The sequence below is a fragment of the Raphanus sativus genome, unplaced genomic scaffold (assembly GCF_000801105.2).
Source record: "Raphanus sativus cultivar WK10039 unplaced genomic scaffold, ASM80110v3 Scaffold0169, whole genome shotgun sequence".
Lineage (NCBI taxonomy): Eukaryota > Viridiplantae > Streptophyta > Magnoliopsida > Brassicales > Brassicaceae > Raphanus > Raphanus sativus.
The window spans coordinates 19,064-40,674 of NW_026615489.1; the positions used below are offsets into that span (position 1 = coordinate 19,064).

A 21,611-nucleotide genomic window follows, 5' to 3' on the forward strand; every position below is an offset into this window, starting at 1 on the left:
TTATCGGTTGTCGAATCGTCTATGTAATGTTCCTAATAATTGTAATATCATAATAATAAATCAGCGTTAAAAAAAATATAACATTTCTAAGTAAAACTTTGCTATTCAAACTTGCATCGAAAACAACGTTGGTATGCACAAACGGTCACATATTCTTCGGAAATGCGTCGGAATTCCGTCAGGAATTCCCGACGGATACTGTTTCGTCGGTATTTCCCGATGGATTTCTAACCGATTTTCGTCGGGATTTTGTCGGAAATTCCTGACGGAATAGTTTCCGTTGGGAACTGCGTCGGGAATAACCTTGTTTTCTTGTAGTGAACATGCATACAAAACATATTGGGTGGGTAACACTCAAAAGTCAAAACTATCGAGCGTCAACAACCGAGAGTGTTATTTGGTTCACTGTACATTCATCATTTCCCTGTGTACTCGACGACGAATCAATCTCAAGAGGATTTCTCCCAACGCAAAAACCCGGCCGTTTAGGCTCAGGGATAACCATAGTTTCGCTTCCAATCATCGCCATTACTGAAGCCATCACTGGCCTGTCTTCAGCACGTTCTTGAACACACAAGAGACCAATTTGTATGCATCTTAAAATTTCATGTGCCTGGCATGTTGACGATGAAGAATCTATGATGATCGGGTCTACGATCTCTAGCCATTTTCCTTCCTTCCAGTTCCTCCACACCTATACACAAAAAGATGAAATGTTTTTCTTTTATTGTGTTATCATCAGAACTATATCGATTTCAAGTTATTAGCTAAGCTTACGAAGCCGAGGAGATTAAGGTCACGGTTTGAGTTGTAGAATCCGTTATTTTTCTTGCCACTTATAATCTCGAGGAGCAAAACCCCAAAGCTGAAAACATCCGACTTCATCGAGAATACCCCGTCCATTGCATATTCTGGAGACATGTAACCACTGTATAACAAAGATTTAACTCATTTTTTAAGCTGTATTGTTTCGAACTGAGATTAAAGACAAAAGCTCAAATATAATTTAATGTTTTAGAAAATGAGTGCTTACTAAGTTCCCACCACCTTCCTCGTATTAACTTCAGTATCATCTCTTCCAAAGATCCTGGCCATTCCAAAATCTGAGATCTTTGGAATCATATTTTTATCAAGCAACACATTACTTGCTTTCAAGTCTCTATGGATAATCCTAAAACGTGAGTCTCGGTGAAGATATACAAGTCCTCTAGCAATACCATTGGTAATATCAAATCTCATTTCCCAATTTAAGCTAGAGCGTCGGGTTATGTCTACAAATCAAACCACAACAAAAAAAAAAGTGTTATCTTTATCCCTCAAATATGTTACATTTTTAGAATAGAAGCTGTTTAGTATGAGTTATACTAACCAAAGATATGAGAATCAAGGCTTAGATTCTCCAAGTACTCATAGATCAACATCTTCTCCCCCTTATCAACACAACAACCAAGAAGTCGGACAAGGTTTATGTGCTGAAGCCTCGCAATTAGTCTAACCTCGTTCTTGAATTCATCGGTCCCTTGTAAAGACATTTTGGATAGTCTTTTCACCGCAATTTCTTTCCCATCAAGTAACCTTCCCTATTAGGTCCATACATTTAATTAATACAATGAAACTCACCTTTGAGCGGTGATAATTTTTCAGTACGTTCTGTAACACTTTTGTTTACCTTGTAAACAGTACCGAAACCACCTTTTCCAAGCTTGTTGGCGTTAGAAAAATTGTTTGTTGCCAAGGCAACAACTTCAAACTCCATCAATGAAAGCTCTAGATCATCATTAGTTTTGTTTTCTCTGGATATGTAGCGCCTGCTTGTTATTGCCAGTTCGGTCATAAGCGAATCTTCCATTCTCCCTTGATCAACTGTTTTATCCAGACAACAAAATCAACACATACTGGATATCAAAATTATATTGACAACAATAAAGAAAATAAAAGTGGTTGATTGTACCAATTGGTGTTTGAATTGCTATTGATCGCTTTTGTTTCTTTTTCCAAAAGCGGAAGATGATGAAACACAAAAGAAGCAAAATAATAGTCACTCCAATACTCAAACCTATGATTTTCCCGTTCTTGGTTCTCTTGTCCACTGTAACAAAAACAAGGTAAATAATGAAAAGAAGAAAAAAAACCCTGCTAGAGTAAACTTTGCTATTCTTTTATAAAACATTATATGAAAAAACAAACACAGTATAATTGCTCTGGACTGTTGTATTGTATATCCAAGACAATGGTAAACCTAAACATAACTTCGTAAAGAACTAACCGAGATCAGCAGCGGCAAGTCTGACGTAGAGATCCTGACCTCCATTAGGAAAGTTCCGGACATCGAAAATATCTCCGTTCCAAATCACACAACCTGATCCTCCGTTACGAATATCCATATTAGCGAACGCCGTACAGTTACAATCCTTTAAACACCTCTCCTCACATTCTTTCAACCCAATCCCACTGTCCCCAACCGTCACCCTAGTATCAGGCAACTTCATCTTCTTCAACCTCACAAACCCATCTTTACCGTCACAGCTCAGCCCCGTCTTCCTCACGCAACCAGCTTCTTGGCTACTCCTCCTCGTCTCAAACCCTTGGATACAATTACAAACCGGCGAAGTGTTCAAATCGCAGTAACCGTAATCTCCACACTCTCTGTAGTCATCGCATAGGTCCCTCGGTAAATACCATAACTGTCTCCAGCTCTGCTCCGTCTCGAACCAAGTGAACCGCTGTAACAACCCCGCGGAGCTTAGTACGACTCTGGAGTAAACGTTCGGTCTGGTGATTCGGTACGAGTAAGTAACTTGTTCGTTATTCGCTGTGAAATTAAAACCTAGGTAATCGATCGGTTTCATGTCCAGCACGTCACTTCCAAACCGGTTCCCGCTCCACGGACCGCTCCTGTAGATGATCGAGTCTCTGTTCCACGCGTAGAACTCAGGGAACCCTCTGGTGGTTTCTAGCTTCGTCGAGAAATCCCCGCTTGACGGATCATCCGGGCTTCTCCATGATCTCAAGTACCGGTTCAACCCGGTTTTGTGATCCCAACCCAACTTCATCTCGGGAAGCAAAGTATCCGTCAGAAAATCGAAACTCTGCCACAAGAACCCGTCTTGATTATCGCTATTGTTGTTCGATTGCTTGAGCACGAAGTTACCGTTATCGAGTAGCTCCGCAACCAGTGGAGATGATCCCGCATCTCCTCCGGTCAGATTGGTTGACCAGACAGGTGTTTCGGATTGGTCGAATATGACGAGGTTGCTGTCGGAGATTCTGAGAGTTCCGTTGGAGTTAGAGAGAGGGTTGTCTCTGTTCGCGACCCATACGTAAGTTCTCGTAGGGATCTTCTTGTACCAAATCCCGAGGTACCAACGAGAGCTTGAGGGGAGATTGAAGAAACCAAGCTCGAAGGTTTCATCGGAAGATACGATGGTTTTGTTGCTTGCCACGGTGAGAGAGTCTATGGCTGATAAAGTGTTGGTAGAGATTGATAAAGCAGGAAGCATAATTAAGACCAAGGTGTACAAATGATCGTAGTTTGATACACTTCTCATCTTTTCTTTCTTTCTTGGGAATTTTTATCTTTTGGGGGATTTCGAACATGTTTTGTGTTATATGTTGAACGTTTTTCTATTTGAATTATTGCCAATAATATAATCTTTTTTGGCTTCGTTAATTCTTGGTCTTCTCGTTGGCATTTTACTATAGACTATAGAATTGACCTAGCAAATGAAATGATAAGGACGTTTCTGTTTTTTTTTTCTTTAACTCGTTTTCTATAGTTTTTTTACAATTATTTATCAGTGTTCTTTTTTGTAACTTTGTATTTTTCTAAATATACAACTCTTCTCCGTTTACTCCCAAAAGAAAGTCAACCCTTTGCGTGTGTAGCGTGTCATATATATATATATATATATATATAAATAGGAAAGGGTCAATTTGGCTACTAATATCAAAAGAAAAAAAGAAAAAGAAATTTGAACAAAAAAATATATCAAAAGAAAAAAGAATTTTGGAATTAGTAACATGATAAAAAGATGAGATTTTTACTACAGTGCACATTTGTTTTTGTTTACCAATAACTTTAGAACAAAAAAGATCCTACAGGCAATAACCTAACAGTGCACATTTGTTTTCATTTCGGCACGCGTGGTAGACGAGTCCGAGCTAGAGCTAGAGTCATTTTTATGTATGCTTCGTAAGTTTGAGAGGCTCGGTCAGTTTATCATGTACAGTTTCGGTAAAACGCAGGTCCATGAGTTAAAATAAAAAAGCTTCATTGGATTTGTAAACTAAAAAAATAGTGAAATCTGACAAAAGAATTATACGAAACAAAAAGATCCTCTTAAACATGAAACACACATTTGGATGCAGAAAGAACAAATAAGCTAATAACATCAATTAAACAATGTGTATGATAGTACTATCGAGTCAGTCCATCGACCTCTCTTTTTCTTCTTCTTGGTTATAGAGGAAGATAAGAGAAGGCCTTCTTCGCCTACAACATACACACTATATTCTGGTGGTGGGATGGGACTGAGTTGAACTTAAAACACAGCAACCTTAAACACATTGCATAGAAACCAGATTCTTGAGTTACTAACCAACTGTGACCTTTTCAGTTGTGGAGGCAACTGCTGAGATGATTCCGTGTCCAGTGATCAGAGAAAATAGTCTGGTGTTCTTCGAGTAACGTCTGGTTCTCCTCTCCTCGGTGCTGGTTCAAACTGCACCCACAGTTTTTTTTTTACTTTAGTTAGTTTTTTCCCTCTACACTAATTTCGTTAGCAGACAAAACATATGGGTTTTGAGGCAAGACCTGAATGAAGCTGTGGTTCATGCAGTCATCAACCTCAAGAATCGAAGCCATGTTCCCACAACGGTAACAGTAGTTTGGTGCACTGAAGATCGTTACCACCTTTTGCTCCTGTCAACGGGAAAAAAAAGTATATAGTATAATAGTGAGCAAACATCTTAAGCCTCCTAAAGCTATGGAATAAAGGAATATAGGAGGGTTGAGATTAAGCATTACATGAGCCCAGTTGTATCCATCCATAACCAGCTGATGAGCTCGGGCGATCAGCTTTAAGCTGTTTGAGTGGTTGAACTGTTCAGATATGTCCTATAGAAACAAAATGAAAAGAGATGAAAGTCAATTAGACACTAAGTTCAAAAAGGAATGACAGAAAGAGATTCAGGACCGCTCTGAGGTTTGTAATTACCTGGCCAAATGTATATCCGGCACCACGTGGAGAGATGCCCCAACCACAACGGTCATCAGGGTCAGACCACAATAAGTCACACATCGGCCCTTCATGGGGCACTTCTTGAACACGATCAAAATTCCTTATGTTGTCAAGTGTCTCGATAGATGGAGACAATCCACCATGAAGGCAAAATATTTCTGACTCAACCTGCAATAGAATAACATAAATGATTTGATAATACTTGAATAATGTATAGAAAACAACTATAGCATTCTAGGCAGATAAGTCATACGTGTGAATCTTCCATTCTTTGCATTTATCAGAACACTAATGTCTTGAAAATTGATGTGGCACAATACAAAAAGCAATCTTTGGTTCAAAAGAATATTTTGCTAGCACAAGACAAAGGACTGAGCATCTATACTAAAGGCTCCAGGAATTAATAAAATAATAATCATGTGGACAAAAAACATCATTAAAGAAGAAAGATCTCAAACATGATAGGCACTAACCAAGGCAGTCAGTGGGAAATAGTCGAAGAGGTCTGTAAAGATTTTCCAAACATTTGCGTTGCCATACCTGCAAGAAAAGCAGCAACCTTTGGTAAACAAGTGGCAAAAAATCTACAATCAAAATTAATCAAACTCGCGGATAAGTAAGATAATAAATGTAGCAACATTGTTATAAGCAGGTAGTCATAAGCTTGAAGGATTAGGACAGGGAGGAAAAGAAAATATCAACACACATGTGGCAACCGCACAAAGTAAGGACGATTAATGCTAACGATGAAACAAACTACTTGCATGCAACTAACAACAGCTAAAGAACAAGGATTTTTTTGCAGAGGACTCACTTTCGCAGACATTCATCATAAAATCCATAAACCTGAGTAATCTGTCAAAAAGAAGGAAAACATGCGTCAGATAGAAAGTAGGAAGGCAGAATAGTTCTAGTCAACAAATTTAACGCGCACAAAATGTATGTTGTAGAGAATAAGACAAATTTATAAGAAGAAAATTGTGCCAATCAACCTAGATCTCAACGATGGAAAAAGGTCTGAATTTTGTAAAGTATTTAACTTCAGAAGGTAGATTTTCAAGTAGACATACAATAATAAGATCATAAAGCATTACTTTACCTGACGACTTTCATGGTTTCCTCTAAGGATGGTGAGTCGCTGAGGATATCGCAACTTTAAGGCGACTAACAGCTGGAAAGAGGATTAAAAAAAAGGAGAATCAGTATCAACATACTTCATAATCCGAACCAACAAGGCTACTCATACAAGGAAAAGAAAAGAAGTCTACATATATCATCCTCGTACCGTGACAGTTTCAACAGAATAGTAACCACGGTCAACATAATCTCCCATAAACAGGTAATTGGTATCAGGGCACTGCAAAAGAGACGAAAATAAAACACTTACACCAGAGCCAAATGCAGGAAAGGGGGTAATTAATAGATTTTTACCATTCCACCAATACGGAAAAGCTCAGCAAGATCATGGAACTGTCCATGAATATCACCGCAGATTGTCACAGGGCTTTTCACAGGCTGCAAGTTAAAAGAATGAATTCATGGCTAGCACCACAAACAGTCTACCAAATTGAAAATACAATCACCAAGAAGCAAGAACAAACCTGAACGTTGCTTTCATCCATTAAGATCTCCTTGGCTTTCTCGCATAATGATCTGACCTAAAGAAAACAAAAACAACGTTCCCATATGATATTCATGACTGACAGAAATCTACTTGGCACACAGAGAAATATCAATCACAAAAAAAAAACTAAAGTTTTTCTCCGCTGATATGGTGATGCTAAGTAATCAAAGATCTTATCTGTCTACATCAAATCACCAGGCATATAAAAAAAAATACAAGCTTTAGCCAAAATCATCATCAAACCAGACGTCAAGATTTAACATCAAACCCGATGAAAGCTCTAACAGATCCAATCATTCGATACAACCCAAGTCCATAAAAACAGGCGTAGAGAAAAAAATGTCAAGGGGCAGAGGAAAATTTATCATCTACGGGGAGAGTGGAGGGCACCTGTTGTTCGGAGAGGGGTTTGCACTGCATGAGCTGGGAGATCTGCTCATCCAGATCAATGGTTGCGTCCGTCGGTATTGAATTCGCCCCCATTCTCGTTACTCCTCCGTCTTCCTCCGATCCGGGGAAACAGATTAGGAACCTAATTAGGGGAATCTGTAACCCTAAATTGGATGGAATCTGCGTATTCTTCGCTCTCTCTCTCTCTCTCTCTCTCTCTCTCTCGCTCGCTTTGTGTGCGCAGTGCAGAAGAGAAGAGATGGCGCGTGAAAAGAGAAGCGAGTGGTTTGTAGCTTTCGAGCTGTATTCTTTGATATACCATAAAACCCCCCCCCTCTTCCCTTCCCTTTATAAAAATTAAAAAGAATCGTCGTCACCGGTACGGGAAGGAGAAGAAATCATAAACCGATTTATGGGTTCGGAAATTTTACGGTTAAATCAAACCGGTTCCAGCTTTTGCTTCTCTACTTCTCATATTCATTTAACGGTTTTTTTTTATCTGGCTCTCCGTGATCTGATTCCGATGAATGTCATCACAAATGTCAGAGACAAATTCGATATGTCCGGATGGTTTTGCAGAAAGACTTGCTAAAGGTCGTTTCTCTACCGCCACTAGAGTAATGGATCTGGATTTTCCTGGAGGCTTATATGTTCCTGCAACTGCATCCTCTTTTCTTGAAGAGGATAGAGTTGCTTGCTCAGGAAGCTAAACAGGTCAAGGAAACGTGTCCTGCAAGCCTATCTGAGATTTCTACAGAAGATGATGTGCACAAGATGGAGGAAGTCTGTTAAAAACTGATGGGTCCGTTGTTAATAAATATCTATGAGATTCATGGCTTCGTCCCTTACATGAAAGAAATTTTGAACCTTGAGAAGAAGGGACAAGATGTTCAGAGACTTTCGGAGGTAGAGAAGAGAAGATCGTTAGCTTAAATCGATGTGGACACGCTGGCTATGGATGATAGGCTCCTAGCTGAGCTGGAGATTGAGTACAAAGGTCTAGTTAGCTTGAAGAATCAGAAGACTTCAAAGTTAGCTTTTCTAAGACACAACATAAACCGTGTGAATACTTTAAGCCATTCTTTCTGTACATTGTACATGTTCATACACCTTCAAGACTGAATCGGATATGTTTGGTTGAGAAAGAGTGTGGGTTTCAGAGCAGTGACTGCAAATGGCTGGTAGCATATTGTGCATCAGTGGATTTTGCAAGCTATTCCAACCACTGCTGGATGTGATTCCAAGAGCCGAACGAGAATGAATACCACACAAAAGAGTCAAGATCAGGTTCCCTAATGGAATGTTTAACCGAAAATTGTAACATGGGAAAACCACAGAAAATACGACTTATTTGAATAACCCGGTGACCCACCAATTATAGAAGTAGGATCTTTGGCAAGCAATAAGTACTTAAATAATACAATTCGAGTGTACCATCTTCTTTCTCATTTCGAGGAAAAGGTGCGGGAGGAAAAGGAATCAACGGAGGGATCCGAATCTGACCTAAAGGGGAATGACATGACTCCTTTTGATGCTGATACTTTGTACTTGTCCCACGGCTCCTCTAAGGAAGCGTGCTAGTCTTCGTGTGTTAGATGTTGTAGATGAACAAGTTATCATCATGGTAAATGTGCTCATTATCTTGGTTAAGAGGCTTGAAACTTACAATGAAACCTCGTTATCTTAGTTATAGGCTAAACCTTGCTGATTTCTTGGGCTTATAAGAGCTTTAAACTCACAGTGAAACCTATCTGTCATAGTTGTAAGCTAAACATTTTATTGAGAAATTGATTATGTTATGAGATTAGTGATATCCTTGAAACTTCTTCGGTTGTTTATTTGCATTGTTCATATAGCTGCTGGCGCATTTACTTTTATTATATTAGTATACAAAACTGAATTAAGATCTACCCTCAGCATGTTGAACTTGAATTCATAAATGTAAAGCACATAAGCTATAGTAAATATTTCGGTAGATATAAACATGAGTTTAATTTTCTGGATAAACATATGCTATTTTATTTGATGTTATAATTTTTGATTTTCCATGAAACTGATACTAATTGAAAGTTCTTTTGAATTAATTTGATCCGTAGAGGATTCGTCACCATAATTATTTTGAGTGATTTGAATAAGTTTTTTTTCTTGTTTCACCATTCTTTTCTTATTTTCTGATATTTTCATATTTTTCTTGTTTTGTTTTTATTAAGATATTTATGGTTACTCCTTCACAATGTACCTTTCATATTTATTGTTTTTTATATTTTAATACTTTTCTATTGGTAAACTAGGTGATTTTCCCGTGCGCATGCACGGATATAAATATTTATAAAATTAATATATTAAATAGTTTACTATAATTTTTTATTTTTAAATACTATGTAATTCATATTGTAATCAGTATGCTATTTTTCAAATAATATTATTTTATTTTAATCATAGGTATAATTTTGGATATATAAGATAATATCTAATTTTCCAATTCAACCATAATTTGTTTATTATATAGATTAAAATATTGATTAATTTTGTTGTTTACATTTAATTTGATATTGCCTTAGATTTGTAAATATATTTTAGAAATATTATGTATAATTTAATATAATTTATTTTTAAAATCAAATAGTAAAAATAAATTAAAGTTTTAATTGACTCAAAGTTACTGATATTAATATAACAACGATAGTATTTTGAAACCTCATGCATATGTATAAATTATATAAAATAACTTAGTTGCAATAGTTGGTTAATATATATTCATAATATTAATTGAGATCTCATATTAGTTAATAGTATGTTACATTTTTCTATAGTTTATATTTATAAAAATATTAATATGAACAATAATACATTATATTTAGTTAAGTGTTTGATTTTGTATTAAAAATTTAGATTAGTCCAATTACTCATTTTGTGGATATATTGTGTTACATATATTCCTTCAAACTAAAATATATTATTTCTAGTTTAACTCAACCAAATTGAATTAATTGTATTCCTTTGGTTCTTCATCATAGATATGTAAGTATGTTACTATCTTTTATAATTTGGTATATGTTAATTTGCAAAAAAAAAATAGAAAGTAAAGTCATGATCGGTACGAAGTTGCATAAAAATAACTTATAAACTTATAAAGTCAAGATTATTTTCTGAACTTTCTTTTTTGTATATAAAATTACATCACATATAAAAATGTTTTCATTATAAATTTTCTAAATACTTTCTTTATTATATATTTGATTTGGAAAAATATATAAGGATACTTAATTAGAAAATAAAAAATGCATTTTTATTCATTAAAATATCTTGTGTTATGTTATTTAATTTTTTGTAATAAATTTGAGAAATAGATTAATTAAAATAAAATAATTATATTAAAATATATATTATGTTGTTTAAGATTATATTTTAAAGGGATAATTATTTATTTACTCTAAAATCAAAATTATTTTGTTAAGTTTCCTTTTAATGCATCGCATTATATATAAAAGATATTTTTCGTTTTTAAAATTTACAATTTTTTCATTATATAGGTTATTTAGAGAAGGAAACCCAAATAAAAAAGAATTTTTTTCTTTTTAATAATGACAAATAGATATATTTGATTCACTAAGAGTACTATTGTAATTAACTATCATAAGAATTAACGCGACCGCGACACATAGGAAACTGACTTCTCAAATAATATTATAGAGATTAAAACTAAACAATATTTTTTAAAAAATTAGATATCTAAAAGAAACTAATGATATTACGATTAAAATTTTATTTACTTTTTTAAAAGATGTAGAAAAGTTTGAAATTTTTAGTAATAAAATTTATAGTTATAAAAGTAAAATTAAATAAAATTTCGAAATTTATAATTCATATTTGAATATATTTATTTTATGGATTATTTATGAGTTATTACCATATTTAAAAAAGTTTACCAAAAATATAAATCGGCATTAAATGTAATGTATGAATTATTGACATATTTTATAAAGTTTACCAAAAATATATATCAGCAAAAAATCTTATTGTCCATGTCATATTTAATTATAAGCCATGTCATCAATTTTAGTAACCATGTCATCATTTTTTTGTGAAATTGATTGTGGAGACGACATGTGGCAAAATCACTTCGCAAATATAGTCTAGGGGATGATCTTATGCCAAATTAATTTAATTTTGTGTTTCAGTTCTCTTTTCCATTTTGGATGTGTATCTCAAATTTGTAGATAAAATGTTTAGATACTTGAAACATATGTTGTAAAAATCTGATAAAGTGAAAAAAGGTTTGAATGTAACTATTATTAATTATTTTTGAGTTTTACCATGAGTTTTGATCAGATGATTTTTGAATTTGTGACCATTTATCATATGTTCACTATCAAACACCTATAGCTTTTTCGTCTTCATTTAAGTTTTTTTTTTTTTTGAAAAGGCTTTCATTAATATTAAAATGCATGAGAAACAAAATATTAAGCTCAAAGGCTTAGTTGATTAGGCAAGGCCTTCATTTAAGTTAATCCGATTTAGTTATAGGAGTAGAAAACAAATATATCAATTGTAGTTATAAGGGGAAAATGAACATATGATCTAATGTGATTATTTTTTGAAGAGTTGATTGAATAGCCATCCATGAAGATTATTGATGAAATCGGTTTAATCACCGTGGAAATCAAACTATAAATCCATGCAATCAAAATCCAATTCAGTATTAAATAGCAATTTCTAAATATTTGAGTCAATACACATCCAACATCTATTATCAAAATTACCAAGTCATTACAAATATTTGCTTCATACATTCTTTTTATTGTGAATATAAGTGAAATAAATTGGTTTAGATGTACAATAGTTGTTCAAGTCAAGATTGTATAGAAACTATGTTTTAAAAAAACGACATGTTTAACTTTCAAGATAAAAGAACGCTTTAGAAATATCATGAGTTTACATATCAAGATAAAACATATGCTATGTTGTTTAATGTCATAAATTTGATTTTTTCATGAAACTCATACAAAATGAAAATCATTTTGAATTAAATTGAAGCATATATGATTCTTTAGTATAGTAGTATGATAATTATTTTTTAATATTTATTGATTATTTTTACTTGTATCACTCTCTCTTTCTTCCTTTTCTTATTTTTCATATTTTTGTTTTGTCTTGCATTATTTCTTTTTAATAATTAAAATTTCTTTAATTTTCAAATTGCATAAACCACCATTGCTTACAAACTGTTTGAAGCGTAATAATTATGGTTTCTTCATTTAGATCCGTCTTTTATATTTTATTGCTTCGTATTTGTTATTTTTTTATATTTTTATCAAATAATGATATCATGCTACTTTTTATTTTCTCCCATGAAACTGCCAAGAACCATGATCCCGCTGCAGAGCAAAATACATGTTTCTTCTGTCTTGAAGCGAAAAAAGCTGAGAAGGTTTTCCTCAAGCAGCTGTTTGCCGTGGATTTCCAGGCAAGTGAATTTCAACTGTCTCAGCATGGCTGCATGGCAGGAAACAGACTCACAAAATGGGAAGAAGATGATGGTCTTCTTACCCACGGAGTAATTCCTCAAAAAGCTTACCACAGCTATAAACTTGTCCTTGTACGGGACTTGATAGTAGCATGGCTCACCCGCTGAACCTGATACTTCGTCCCTTCTCACCCGCTTTTTCCCAATCTGGCAGCAAAGGGTCAGGAGCTGTCTCCACACAAACGAATCATCAACTACCGGATTGACCTTATTCACATTGCACGTGCCGTGTCTGAATGAAGCCAAGGTTCTGTAGCCTTCTCCCCTGAGATCGCCGAGTGCGTCAATAATCTTCCTGTTGCCACTAATGGCCATTATGTTGCGAGGAGGTCTGTTCGAAACACGTCTGGCAAACTTCGCCATATCAACAACGATTCCATCGTCCGCTGCATCTTCTAGTTTTCTTGGATCTACACAATCTGAAACACACTCAAGGTCAGCAGCATATTAGCATATTTTCATAAGATCAGGTGGGAAACTACTTACAGAGACCCAAGTCAACACAGCGGATCCCGTTGTCTGTCAGAGTTTCCACCTTCTCTAACGTCACGTGCTCAGTTGTTCTGGCGAACAGAGCCGTCAGAGTGAGTTTTCCTTTGTAGTTTCTTCCTGCGAAACCCTGTTTCATGTATTGGTAAAGTTTCTCAGCCGGTAGATCTTTAGGAATATCGACGTTCTCTATGTCCATCCAAGCATCCACTGGATGATTGTTATGCAAAAATACCAAAAATCAATCAGCAAATATTTTAGGGTTAAAATTGAGAAAATAAAGTACCTCTGGCAGTTGTTGTGCATCCACGATCACCCCTTCGTCCGTCGTCATGAGTGTGAAAGATATCGATCTATCTTAGCTTCTCTTCGTTGTTGTTGAATCGTTGACTCGTTCGTTGTTTCCCGTACAGGTTCGCGACTCCTCTACGAGTTTGATCGAGATCGATTCGAGACTAAGCGAAAAAAACTAAGAACGCAATGCAAGCACGAAGTTTTAGAGTTCCCTGTCAAACGACGAGGTACATCTCCTTCAGGGCGGCACCTGGTAATTCACTAGATCTCTTCTCTGTGTTTACAAGATGATCTTTCTCGCTCTCAAGCTCAAGATCAATATACAACTTGTTCACATGATAAGATAAAGACGATGAAGGTTGTTACAGAGTAGGAATCCTTTGCGACGCACTCCACCGAGACTTCATCAAGTGATGGGCCTCTGCATCAAGTCTTTCCCGGCCCAGACTACTTCAACTGGTTCCTTTAGTCTTCAGACTTCTCATTGGGTCACGGCCCAATACTCCTCATGCGCTGGATCGAGCTCCACACTTCTCACAATCTCCACCTTGGAATCGACTTCCTCCGCCGCATGACGAACCATAGTCTCCACGAACCTCCTTGAACCTGTTCGTTCTTATGGCTTGCCGCCCTGGATCTTTGGTTCTTTTGTCCTCACTTCAAACCCTCCGACTTCAATCAATCGCCGATATCAGTCACATCCGCCTCTCTGACTCCCGAGACGAATCTGCTTCTCAGTCGATGTCTCAGTTCCAACACCGACTGTGCTCCACCCTTTCTTCAAGCTTCCATGACGCCTAGCTTAGCTAAGCATCCTTCGAACTTCTCTCCAGGTAACACCTTTGTTAACATATCTGCAGGATTCACTGAAGTATGAATCTTCCGCAGCTCTACAATTCCATCTGCAATTATATCTCTGATGAAATTGAACTTCGTTGCTATGTGCTTAGTCTTCTCTCGGTAGACAAAGTTTCTTGCTAGGTAGATAGCACTCTGAGAGTCGCAATGTACTTCTACTGCTCCACTGTTTAGCTTTAGCTCTGCACATATTCCTTTTAACCATATACCTTCTCGAACTGCATCTAACAATGCCATGTATTCTGCTTCTGTAGTGGAAAAGGCCACTACCTTCTGCAACGACGACCTCCAGCTCACCGTGTTACCACCAACGGTATACACGTACCCAGTAATAGACCTGCTACGATCTCTGTCTGTAGCGTAGTCTGAATCGCAGTACCCTCGGATCTTGAAGTCTTCTCCCTTTTTAAAAGATAAGTTCACCTTTAACGCTCCTCTAATATACCGCATTATCCATTTCACAGCTGACCAATGCTCCCTTCCAAGTTGACTCATGTAACGACATACCATTCCAACAGCATAAGCAAGGTCCGGTCTGGAACCAACCATGGCGTACATGAGGCTCCCCACCGCGCTAGAATAAGGTACGTCCTCCATAGCTTTAGCTTCTTCTAGCTTCTTCTACTTAGCAACTGCTTGTAGTTTGAACTGTGAACCTAGGGGTGTACTGACTTGCTTGCAATCCCACATGCTGAACATCTTTAGAATTTTGCAAGATATTCATTCTGTGATAGAGTTAGGGTGCTCTTCTTCCTGTCTCGAATGATATCCATCCCTAGGATTCTTCGAGCCCTCCTTAGATCCTTCATCTCGAACTCAGCACTCAGCTGATCCTTTAGTCGCTGAATCCTTCCCAACTCCTTAGATGCTATGAGCATATCGTCTACATAGAGTAGAAGATACACCATGTCCTCCACGTCTGATCCTTTTAGATAAACACAAGGATCATACTCTCTTCGTAGGAAACCCTGCTTCACCATAAACGTGTGAAACCTGTAGTTCCACTCTCGTGGTGACTGCTTCAGTCCATAGAGAGACTTTCTCAATAAGCACACCATCTTCTCCTTTCCTTTCTCTATGTAGTCCTCCGGCTGTTCCATGTAGACTCTCTCCTTTAGGACTCAATGTAGAAAAGCTGTTTTAACGTCTAGTTGCTCCAACTCTAAGTCGTACTGAACCACCGACGCTAGTAACAGACGAATAGACACGTGTTTCACCACTGGTGCAAACACTTCGTTGTAGTCTATACCTTCTGTCCGAGCGTAGCCCTTAGCTACTAGTCTCCCCTTATGTCTTGGATCCTCTACGCCTGGTATACCTGGTTTGTATTTGTACAGCCATCTGCAACCAATGACTTTACAATTCTTTGGTCTTTCAGCATAATCCCACGTGTGATTCTTCCTCAAAGATGTCATCTCTTCGTCTGATGCATTCTTCCAAAGTTTTCTCTCTTTACTTTCCATAGCTTCCTTGTAGCTCTTAGGTTCCTCTACTTACACATCCTCTGCACTAGCCAGTGCATACGCCAAGAAATCAGCATCTTCAAACTTAGATGGTGGCCGAATCGTCCTTCTTTCTCTGTCTCTGGCTAACCAGTATGATCCAATCTCGGTTTCTTCAGCTATTCCTCTTGACTCCGTGTAGAGACCTTCAGATTGCTTTGACTTAGGTGATATTCCCTTTTGCTTAAGCTCCACCTCCTTAGAGTAAGCAGATGCCATTACTTCGCTCACTGTAAGTGTGTCCTTCCCAGTACCATACTGCAGTGTGTGAACTAACGGTTCATAGACTGGTGGTAGGCTTGAGAGTAGCTGTATCGCCTGGTCTTCATCTGATATGGTCACCTTGATGCTAGCTAGATCATCAATCAGCTTTAGAAACAAATCGAAATTTTCTTCCATTGATTTGTCCTCCTCCATTTTATAGCAAAGAACTTCTTCTTGAGGTAGATCCTGTTTGGTAGCGACTTGGTTTGATAGTCCTTCTCCAATGCTTTCCACATGCTCAAGGCAATCGTCTCGTGCATGATCTTCCTTAGTATCACGTCACTCAAGCATACGCTAAGTAGACTTCTGACGCGTAGGTCCTTCTCTGCTTTCTTGACGTCCTTCTTTACTTCGTCATCATCATCTGCCTTTTGTTCATCAGATGTTGACGTAGTCTCCTCCTTGAGGACCGATAGTAGACCTTGAATCTCTAACTGAGCCAGCATCTTGAACTTCCATAAGCCGAAATCTCCCTTCCCATCGAACTTCTCGATCTCAAACTTTCCTCGCGTAGGATCCATCTTCTCGATGACCTTCGCTTGCGTGTACTTGTTACCTGCAGATAACACACGCAATCACCAGTACACTTGTATACACTCCAAGACTGTGATCTTAAAACTAGTATATCAAACTTGTTATCAGATCTGATTCTTAGAGATTAGAGTACTTCATTTGTAGATCAAGTAGATCTGTATGATTGCTTCACTCGCTTGCAACGATCCGATCGAATCACTCCTTGTTCGAACCGTGCTCTGATACCAATTGTGAAAGATATCGATCTATCTTAGCTTCTCTTCGTTGTTGTTGAATCGTTGACTCGTTCGTTGTTTCCCGTACAGGTTCGCGACTCCTCTACGAGTTTGATCGAGATCGATTAGAGACTAAGCGAAAGAACTAAGAACGCAATGCAAGCAGAAGTTTTAGAGTTCCCTGTCAAACGACGAGGTACATCTCCTTCAGGGCGGCACCTCGTAATTCACTAGATCTCTTCTCTGTGTTTACAAGATGATCTCTCTCGCTCTCAAGCTCAAGATCAATATACAACTTGTTCACAGGATAAGATAAAGACGATGAAGGTTGTTACAGAGTAGGAATCCTCTGCGACACACTCCACCGAGACTTCATCAAGTGATGGACCTCTGCATCAAGTCTTTCCCGGCCCAGACTACTTCAACTGGTTCCTTTAGTCTTCAGACTTCTCATTGGATCACGGCCCAATACTCCTCATGCGATGGATCGAGCTCCACACTTCTCACAATGAGGAACATCCCGTCGCCTCCTTTGTGAAGATTCACCACATCACCATTCAACTTGATCCGAGCTATGACGGTGCCATGTGGATTTGGAGCGGCCATTGTTGAACTTCTCTGTATTTTTTTTTTGTTTTCTCTATTTCACTGTGTCTGCTGCACTGAGAAACAACGAGAAAACCCTAAGTTTGAGCAGATGATTAGAAACAACGAAACATTGATCTAATCAACCATTGACAGCCTTTGCAACCACATATTAATCGCAACATATTTGTGGTTGTTTCACTGTGTTCACTTATTTTCTTAATTTACTTTTACCTGTGTTAAATTCAATTTTTATTTATAATAATAAAACAAAATGTCAATAAACAAAAGACAAGAATAAAGTAGACCAAAATTACTACATTAACTAACTACAAGAACGAGAATATCAATAAACAAAAAAAATAAACAAAAAAAAATAAAACAAATAGATCAATAAACAAAAAATAATAATAAAACAAATAGATGCAACATAAAAGACAAATAATATACTAACAACTGTTCTATAAACATGGTGTACATATTGTCATAATGGACATTCTACACTCTATCGTAGTCTACAATACCCATGCAAACACTGAAAATCATAGTTCTTATGTATTGGTGATGACGTCAGACACGGAGATCAAGGTTTTTATATTTGGAAAATAGCAACATAACAAGTTTGAGAATGGTCACAAGTTATATATCAGATCACAATTTTGATCTTCTGTGTTTGATGCAATCATTGTTAGATTGAGGTACTTTAGTGTTCTATACATATGTAAATCATAAGATCATGTTCTTCAATGTTTCATATAAATTTTGGAAATAACAAAATTCAAATACAAATAAATAAAAGTTGTTTTTAAACATATGAAAAATCTAATCAAAATAAAATAGTTGAATATAAAACAGATGTTTTTCAGATTATCTTTTACTCAATGAGTTTTTATATATTGATATCATTCTTATTTTATCTATTTTGTCAAATAAATAATTATGTTTTTCAATATTTTCATGCAGAAAATATATATATCAATAATAAATCTTCTAATATGTTGGTTTCAAAAAAGTGAAAAAAGTGTCCAAACTAAATAACCGACATACATCCCTATAATACTAAAGCACAAGTCACCTAACTAATTAAAATTTGACATTTGGCAAAACAAAGATTTACAAAAAAATAAAATAGATAATATTGATTAAATATTGATTTCAAAACTCAACGTATAAAAAAACTGATTTAAAAAAAAAACTAGATCCCTAAATTTTCTCAAATTATCATCTCCACGTACAAAATAAAGATCACGTACTGTAACTGTTTTTCTGTTACCTTTTTTTTTTGTTACCTCTTTATCTTATTTAGTTTTACTTTCTACTTCTTCGTTTCTTTTCCTCCTGTTGATCAGTTCTTCCACTGACCAGAAAAATTCTATACAACTTATGATTACCCTTAATTCTAAATGTTTTCTGTTTAGATTCAGTTTTCTCTTATTCTCAATTAATAATTTCCTAATTATTCATTTCAGGTAAAACGACACATGAATGTGTAAGTTTCAAAGTTCAACTTTTCAATAGGAGGATGAAAATTGAGAAGTTAAAACTCTATCAGCAACAAAGGTAACCATCGGCATCTCAACTCCTATTATCTATGAGTTAAATGGGTATATACAAATATTTTCTTTTATGTGTTTTATCTTTGTGAAATTACTTACATTTTTTTGCATCCAAGAAAAACAGAAACGAAAAGGAAAGAAGAAACAAGACAACAAAATAAAACGAGGGAGCTTTCTCTGCAACAGATGTAAACACAAGAAGAATAGTAAACAAGTGGTATCTTTTATTGCAAACCTTCTTTCAAAAAATGATATCTTTTATCTTTAGTTATTCTCTGATTCTCTTTCTTATGTTATGCTTTAAGAATCTCTGTTTTGTTTTGTAGCTTTGAAATCAAATCTCATGGCTAACTATAATGATGTGATGTGAGTCTATCAAGCGAAAAAAATATCAATAACTATGATTCTATGAATGATGCAATTTAGGTATTTACAAGTTTGTTTGTTATAGTTTGACTATTTAACAAATCTGTTTTCTTAATGTAACATAGCATTTCCTTACAAATTTTTTGCTTGACAAAAAAATCTTACAGATGTTTGCAAGTATATTATTAACTGTTTTGTATGCATGTTTAGTTTCATCTTTTTATATTAATTCAAAAAAAGTATTTTCAAGAAGAATTAGTTACAAAACAAATACATATAAAACTAAATATAGCAAATATGATATTTTTAGGTGTTAAAATTGTGTTTAAAATAAGTTCATTTTTGATTTAAAAACATAAAATTTTTATTTTTTCAATAATTTAAAACCAAACAAAATTTATACCCGTGCTTATCACGGGGTAATAATACTAGTTTTAGTATAAAACCACCAAACCGACACGTAGAAAACTCGGTAACAATAAGATTCATGAAAACGGCACGCAAGCTTTGACAAAAAATTTAAGAAGAAAAGAAGAAGAAAAGTCAAATAAAATATCTCCTCTCTATTGATTCTGTATCTCTGCTCAAGAAGTATCTCGATTTCGAACGGATATAGGTAGGGTTTTTGGATTCTCTTTGAGGCTGCAAGTTCTGTTCCTTTACCTGTTTGCGTGATTCTGTTTTATGCTGAACCAGAACCAGCCTTCACGCGGCTACTCCTAGTCGATTAAATGATTTGCTGGAGAGGGCTAGAGTCTCTATGCAGATGATTAGATTATTTAGCTCTTGATGAGGCCTACAGGATGCTGGCTGGATATGGGCTTTGAATCACAAATTAGAAAGATTTTTCCAACGGATGGACATGCCTCCACGTATAGTTAGACAAACACTGTTGTTCTGTGCTACTTTTCCTAGTGATATTCAGGTTGGTAGTACAACGATTCTGTGTTTACATAATTCATTTTCAAATTTGAGAAGATTAGCGTATCCAGAGACTGGCAGCTGACTTCTTCAGCAAATTATATATTTTTGGCTGTGGATAGAGTAGGTTCAAGTACAGACTTAATTGTCCAAAGGGTGGAGTTCGTTCTTGATTCTGACAAGAGATGTCATCTCGTTCCTCTTTTGGTGGTGGTAAGAACCGGCGGTGTGGTGGTCGGTTTGGAGGTGGTGACTTTAGAAAAGAAGGGTCATGCAGTAGAGGAGGAGGAGGTGCTAGCAATTACTATGGCGGTGGAGGAGGTTATGGTGCTCCTAGTGGTGTATATGGCGGAGAAACTCTTAAGTGCTTGGGGACTAAGCTTCTAGTCTAGCGTTTTGGGTATACCTCTGATTATTATTTTTCTTCCACATTCCCAAAGAGAAAGAGTGTGTATTACCCCTTACAGCTATATGAGATTTCATTCAAGAGGTGGATACATAACTAATGTTAGGTGATTTGATCCTTTGGGCTATTCTTAGGGGATGTCCTAAAAGTAACAGTCACCAAGCTTCACAGTGTTTGTGTCCAAGTTTTGATCATGTTCTTGGTTTCTTATAAAGTTATAGCGCAGCTTCACTTTTTTTTTTTCCGTAACTGATTGATATTAGAAACGGGATAGAATACATCACCGGAACAACAATAAACTTCCGAAACTAGAACCCATACAAGGGGAACTTAAGCCCAAACAAAAGGCGACTACCAACAAATTTAAAGATAACTAAGGCTAAAAGCAAGATCATAATTCTACTCCCACAAACATTAAAGATCAAAGGCTAAAGAAAAAAGTACGAGAGCCTAAAACAGCCGGATAACTTGAAAGACAAGAGAGCAAGCGACGAAAAGGACATGAAAGACCGAAACTCATCTGAACCTCCATTCACGATGAAAATCTGAAGAGCCGAACCACGCAAATTAGCATCACACCCAAGCCAGAATCCACACAAAACTGACCCCTGCACCCTAGAACCAAACGAACTGAAACACCCGGGACAAACACCTCCACGACCACATCTTCATCTAGTTGAAACAACACCGTTGCTGGCACAAGACTAACAAGAACTATTTCTGAGCCCAACAAAGCTTAGTGGGGACATCTTCTCAACTTCAAACAGAAGAAACAGTTATCGAGCTCCATTGAACCCTCTCGAACCTTCTTTACCGGAACAGAGACACGGTAGAAGAAAG

At 36.3% G+C, this 21,611-nt stretch overlaps 3 protein-coding genes and 1 long non-coding RNA gene across 4 annotated transcripts; 1 reads left to right on the forward strand and 3 right to left on the reverse strand.

Moving 5' to 3' along the window:
- Positions 1-295: 295 nt before the first annotated feature.
- On the reverse strand, positions 296-3,604 carry LOC108847667 (receptor-like serine/threonine-protein kinase SD1-6). The gene is made up of 7 exons (XM_018620976.2): positions 2,267-3,604; positions 1,952-2,089; positions 1,670-1,863; positions 1,370-1,580; positions 1,034-1,271; positions 778-928; positions 296-694 (listed from the first exon to the last, which is right to left on the reverse strand). The coding sequence occupies exons 1-7, from the start codon at positions 3,546-3,548 to the stop codon at positions 368-370; spliced, it is 2,541 nt and encodes an 846-aa protein (XP_018476478.1). The 5' UTR covers positions 3,549-3,604; the 3' UTR covers positions 296-367.
- A 646-nt stretch (positions 3,605-4,250) lies between these two features.
- Positions 4,251-7,541, reverse strand: LOC108847668 (serine/threonine-protein phosphatase PP2A-3 catalytic subunit). Its single transcript, XM_056996248.1, has 11 exons — positions 7,255-7,541; positions 6,842-6,898; positions 6,672-6,755; positions 6,526-6,597; positions 6,340-6,411; positions 6,055-6,095; positions 5,714-5,780; positions 5,217-5,408; positions 5,027-5,116; positions 4,814-4,921; positions 4,251-4,721 (listed from the first exon to the last, which is right to left on the reverse strand). The coding sequence occupies exons 1-11, from the start codon at positions 7,345-7,347 to the stop codon at positions 4,656-4,658; spliced, it is 942 nt and encodes a 313-aa protein (XP_056852228.1). The 5' UTR covers positions 7,348-7,541; the 3' UTR covers positions 4,251-4,655.
- Positions 7,542-14,344: 6,803 nt separating this feature from the next.
- On the reverse strand, positions 14,345-15,019 carry LOC130501347 (secreted RxLR effector protein 161-like). The gene has a single exon (XM_056996250.1). It carries the CDS (start codon positions 15,017-15,019, stop codon positions 14,345-14,347), a length of 675 nt encoding a protein of 224 aa, XP_056852230.1.
- Positions 15,020-19,929: 4,910 nt separating this feature from the next.
- Positions 19,930-21,007, forward strand: LOC108847636 (uncharacterized). The gene is made up of 2 exons (XR_001948975.2): positions 19,930-20,060; positions 20,141-21,007. It is a non-coding gene; the product is annotated as an uncharacterized LOC108847636 (long non-coding RNA).
- The last annotated feature ends 604 nt before the right edge of the window (positions 21,008-21,611 follow it).

Coding starts and splice junctions, on each gene's coding strand:
- LOC108847667 (XM_018620976.2), bottom strand. CDS start 3,548: ATGAGAAGTGTATCAAACTACGATCATTTGTACACCTTGGTCTTAATT. Junction 2,090..2,266: donor ACTTGCCGCTGCTGATCTCG/GTTAGTTCTTTA, acceptor TTTTTGTTACAG/TGGACAAGAGAACCAAGAAC. Junction 1,581..1,669: donor GTTTCGGTACTGTTTACAAG/GTAAACAAAAGT, acceptor TGGACCTAATAG/GGAAGGTTACTTGATGGGAA.
- LOC108847668 (XM_056996248.1), bottom strand. CDS start 7,347: ATGGGGGCGAATTCAATACCGACGGACGCAACCATTGATCTGGATGAG. Junction 6,899..7,254: donor AACCCCTCTCCGAACAACAG/GTGCCCTCCACT, acceptor TGTTTTCTTTAG/GTCAGATCATTATGCGAGAA. Junction 5,409..5,713: donor ATTTCCCACTGACTGCCTTG/GTTAGTGCCTAT, acceptor ATTCTATTGCAG/GTTGAGTCAGAAATATTTTG.
- LOC130501347 (XM_056996250.1), bottom strand. CDS start 15,019: ATGGAGGACGTACCTTATTCTAGCGCGGTGGGGAGCCTCATGTACGCC.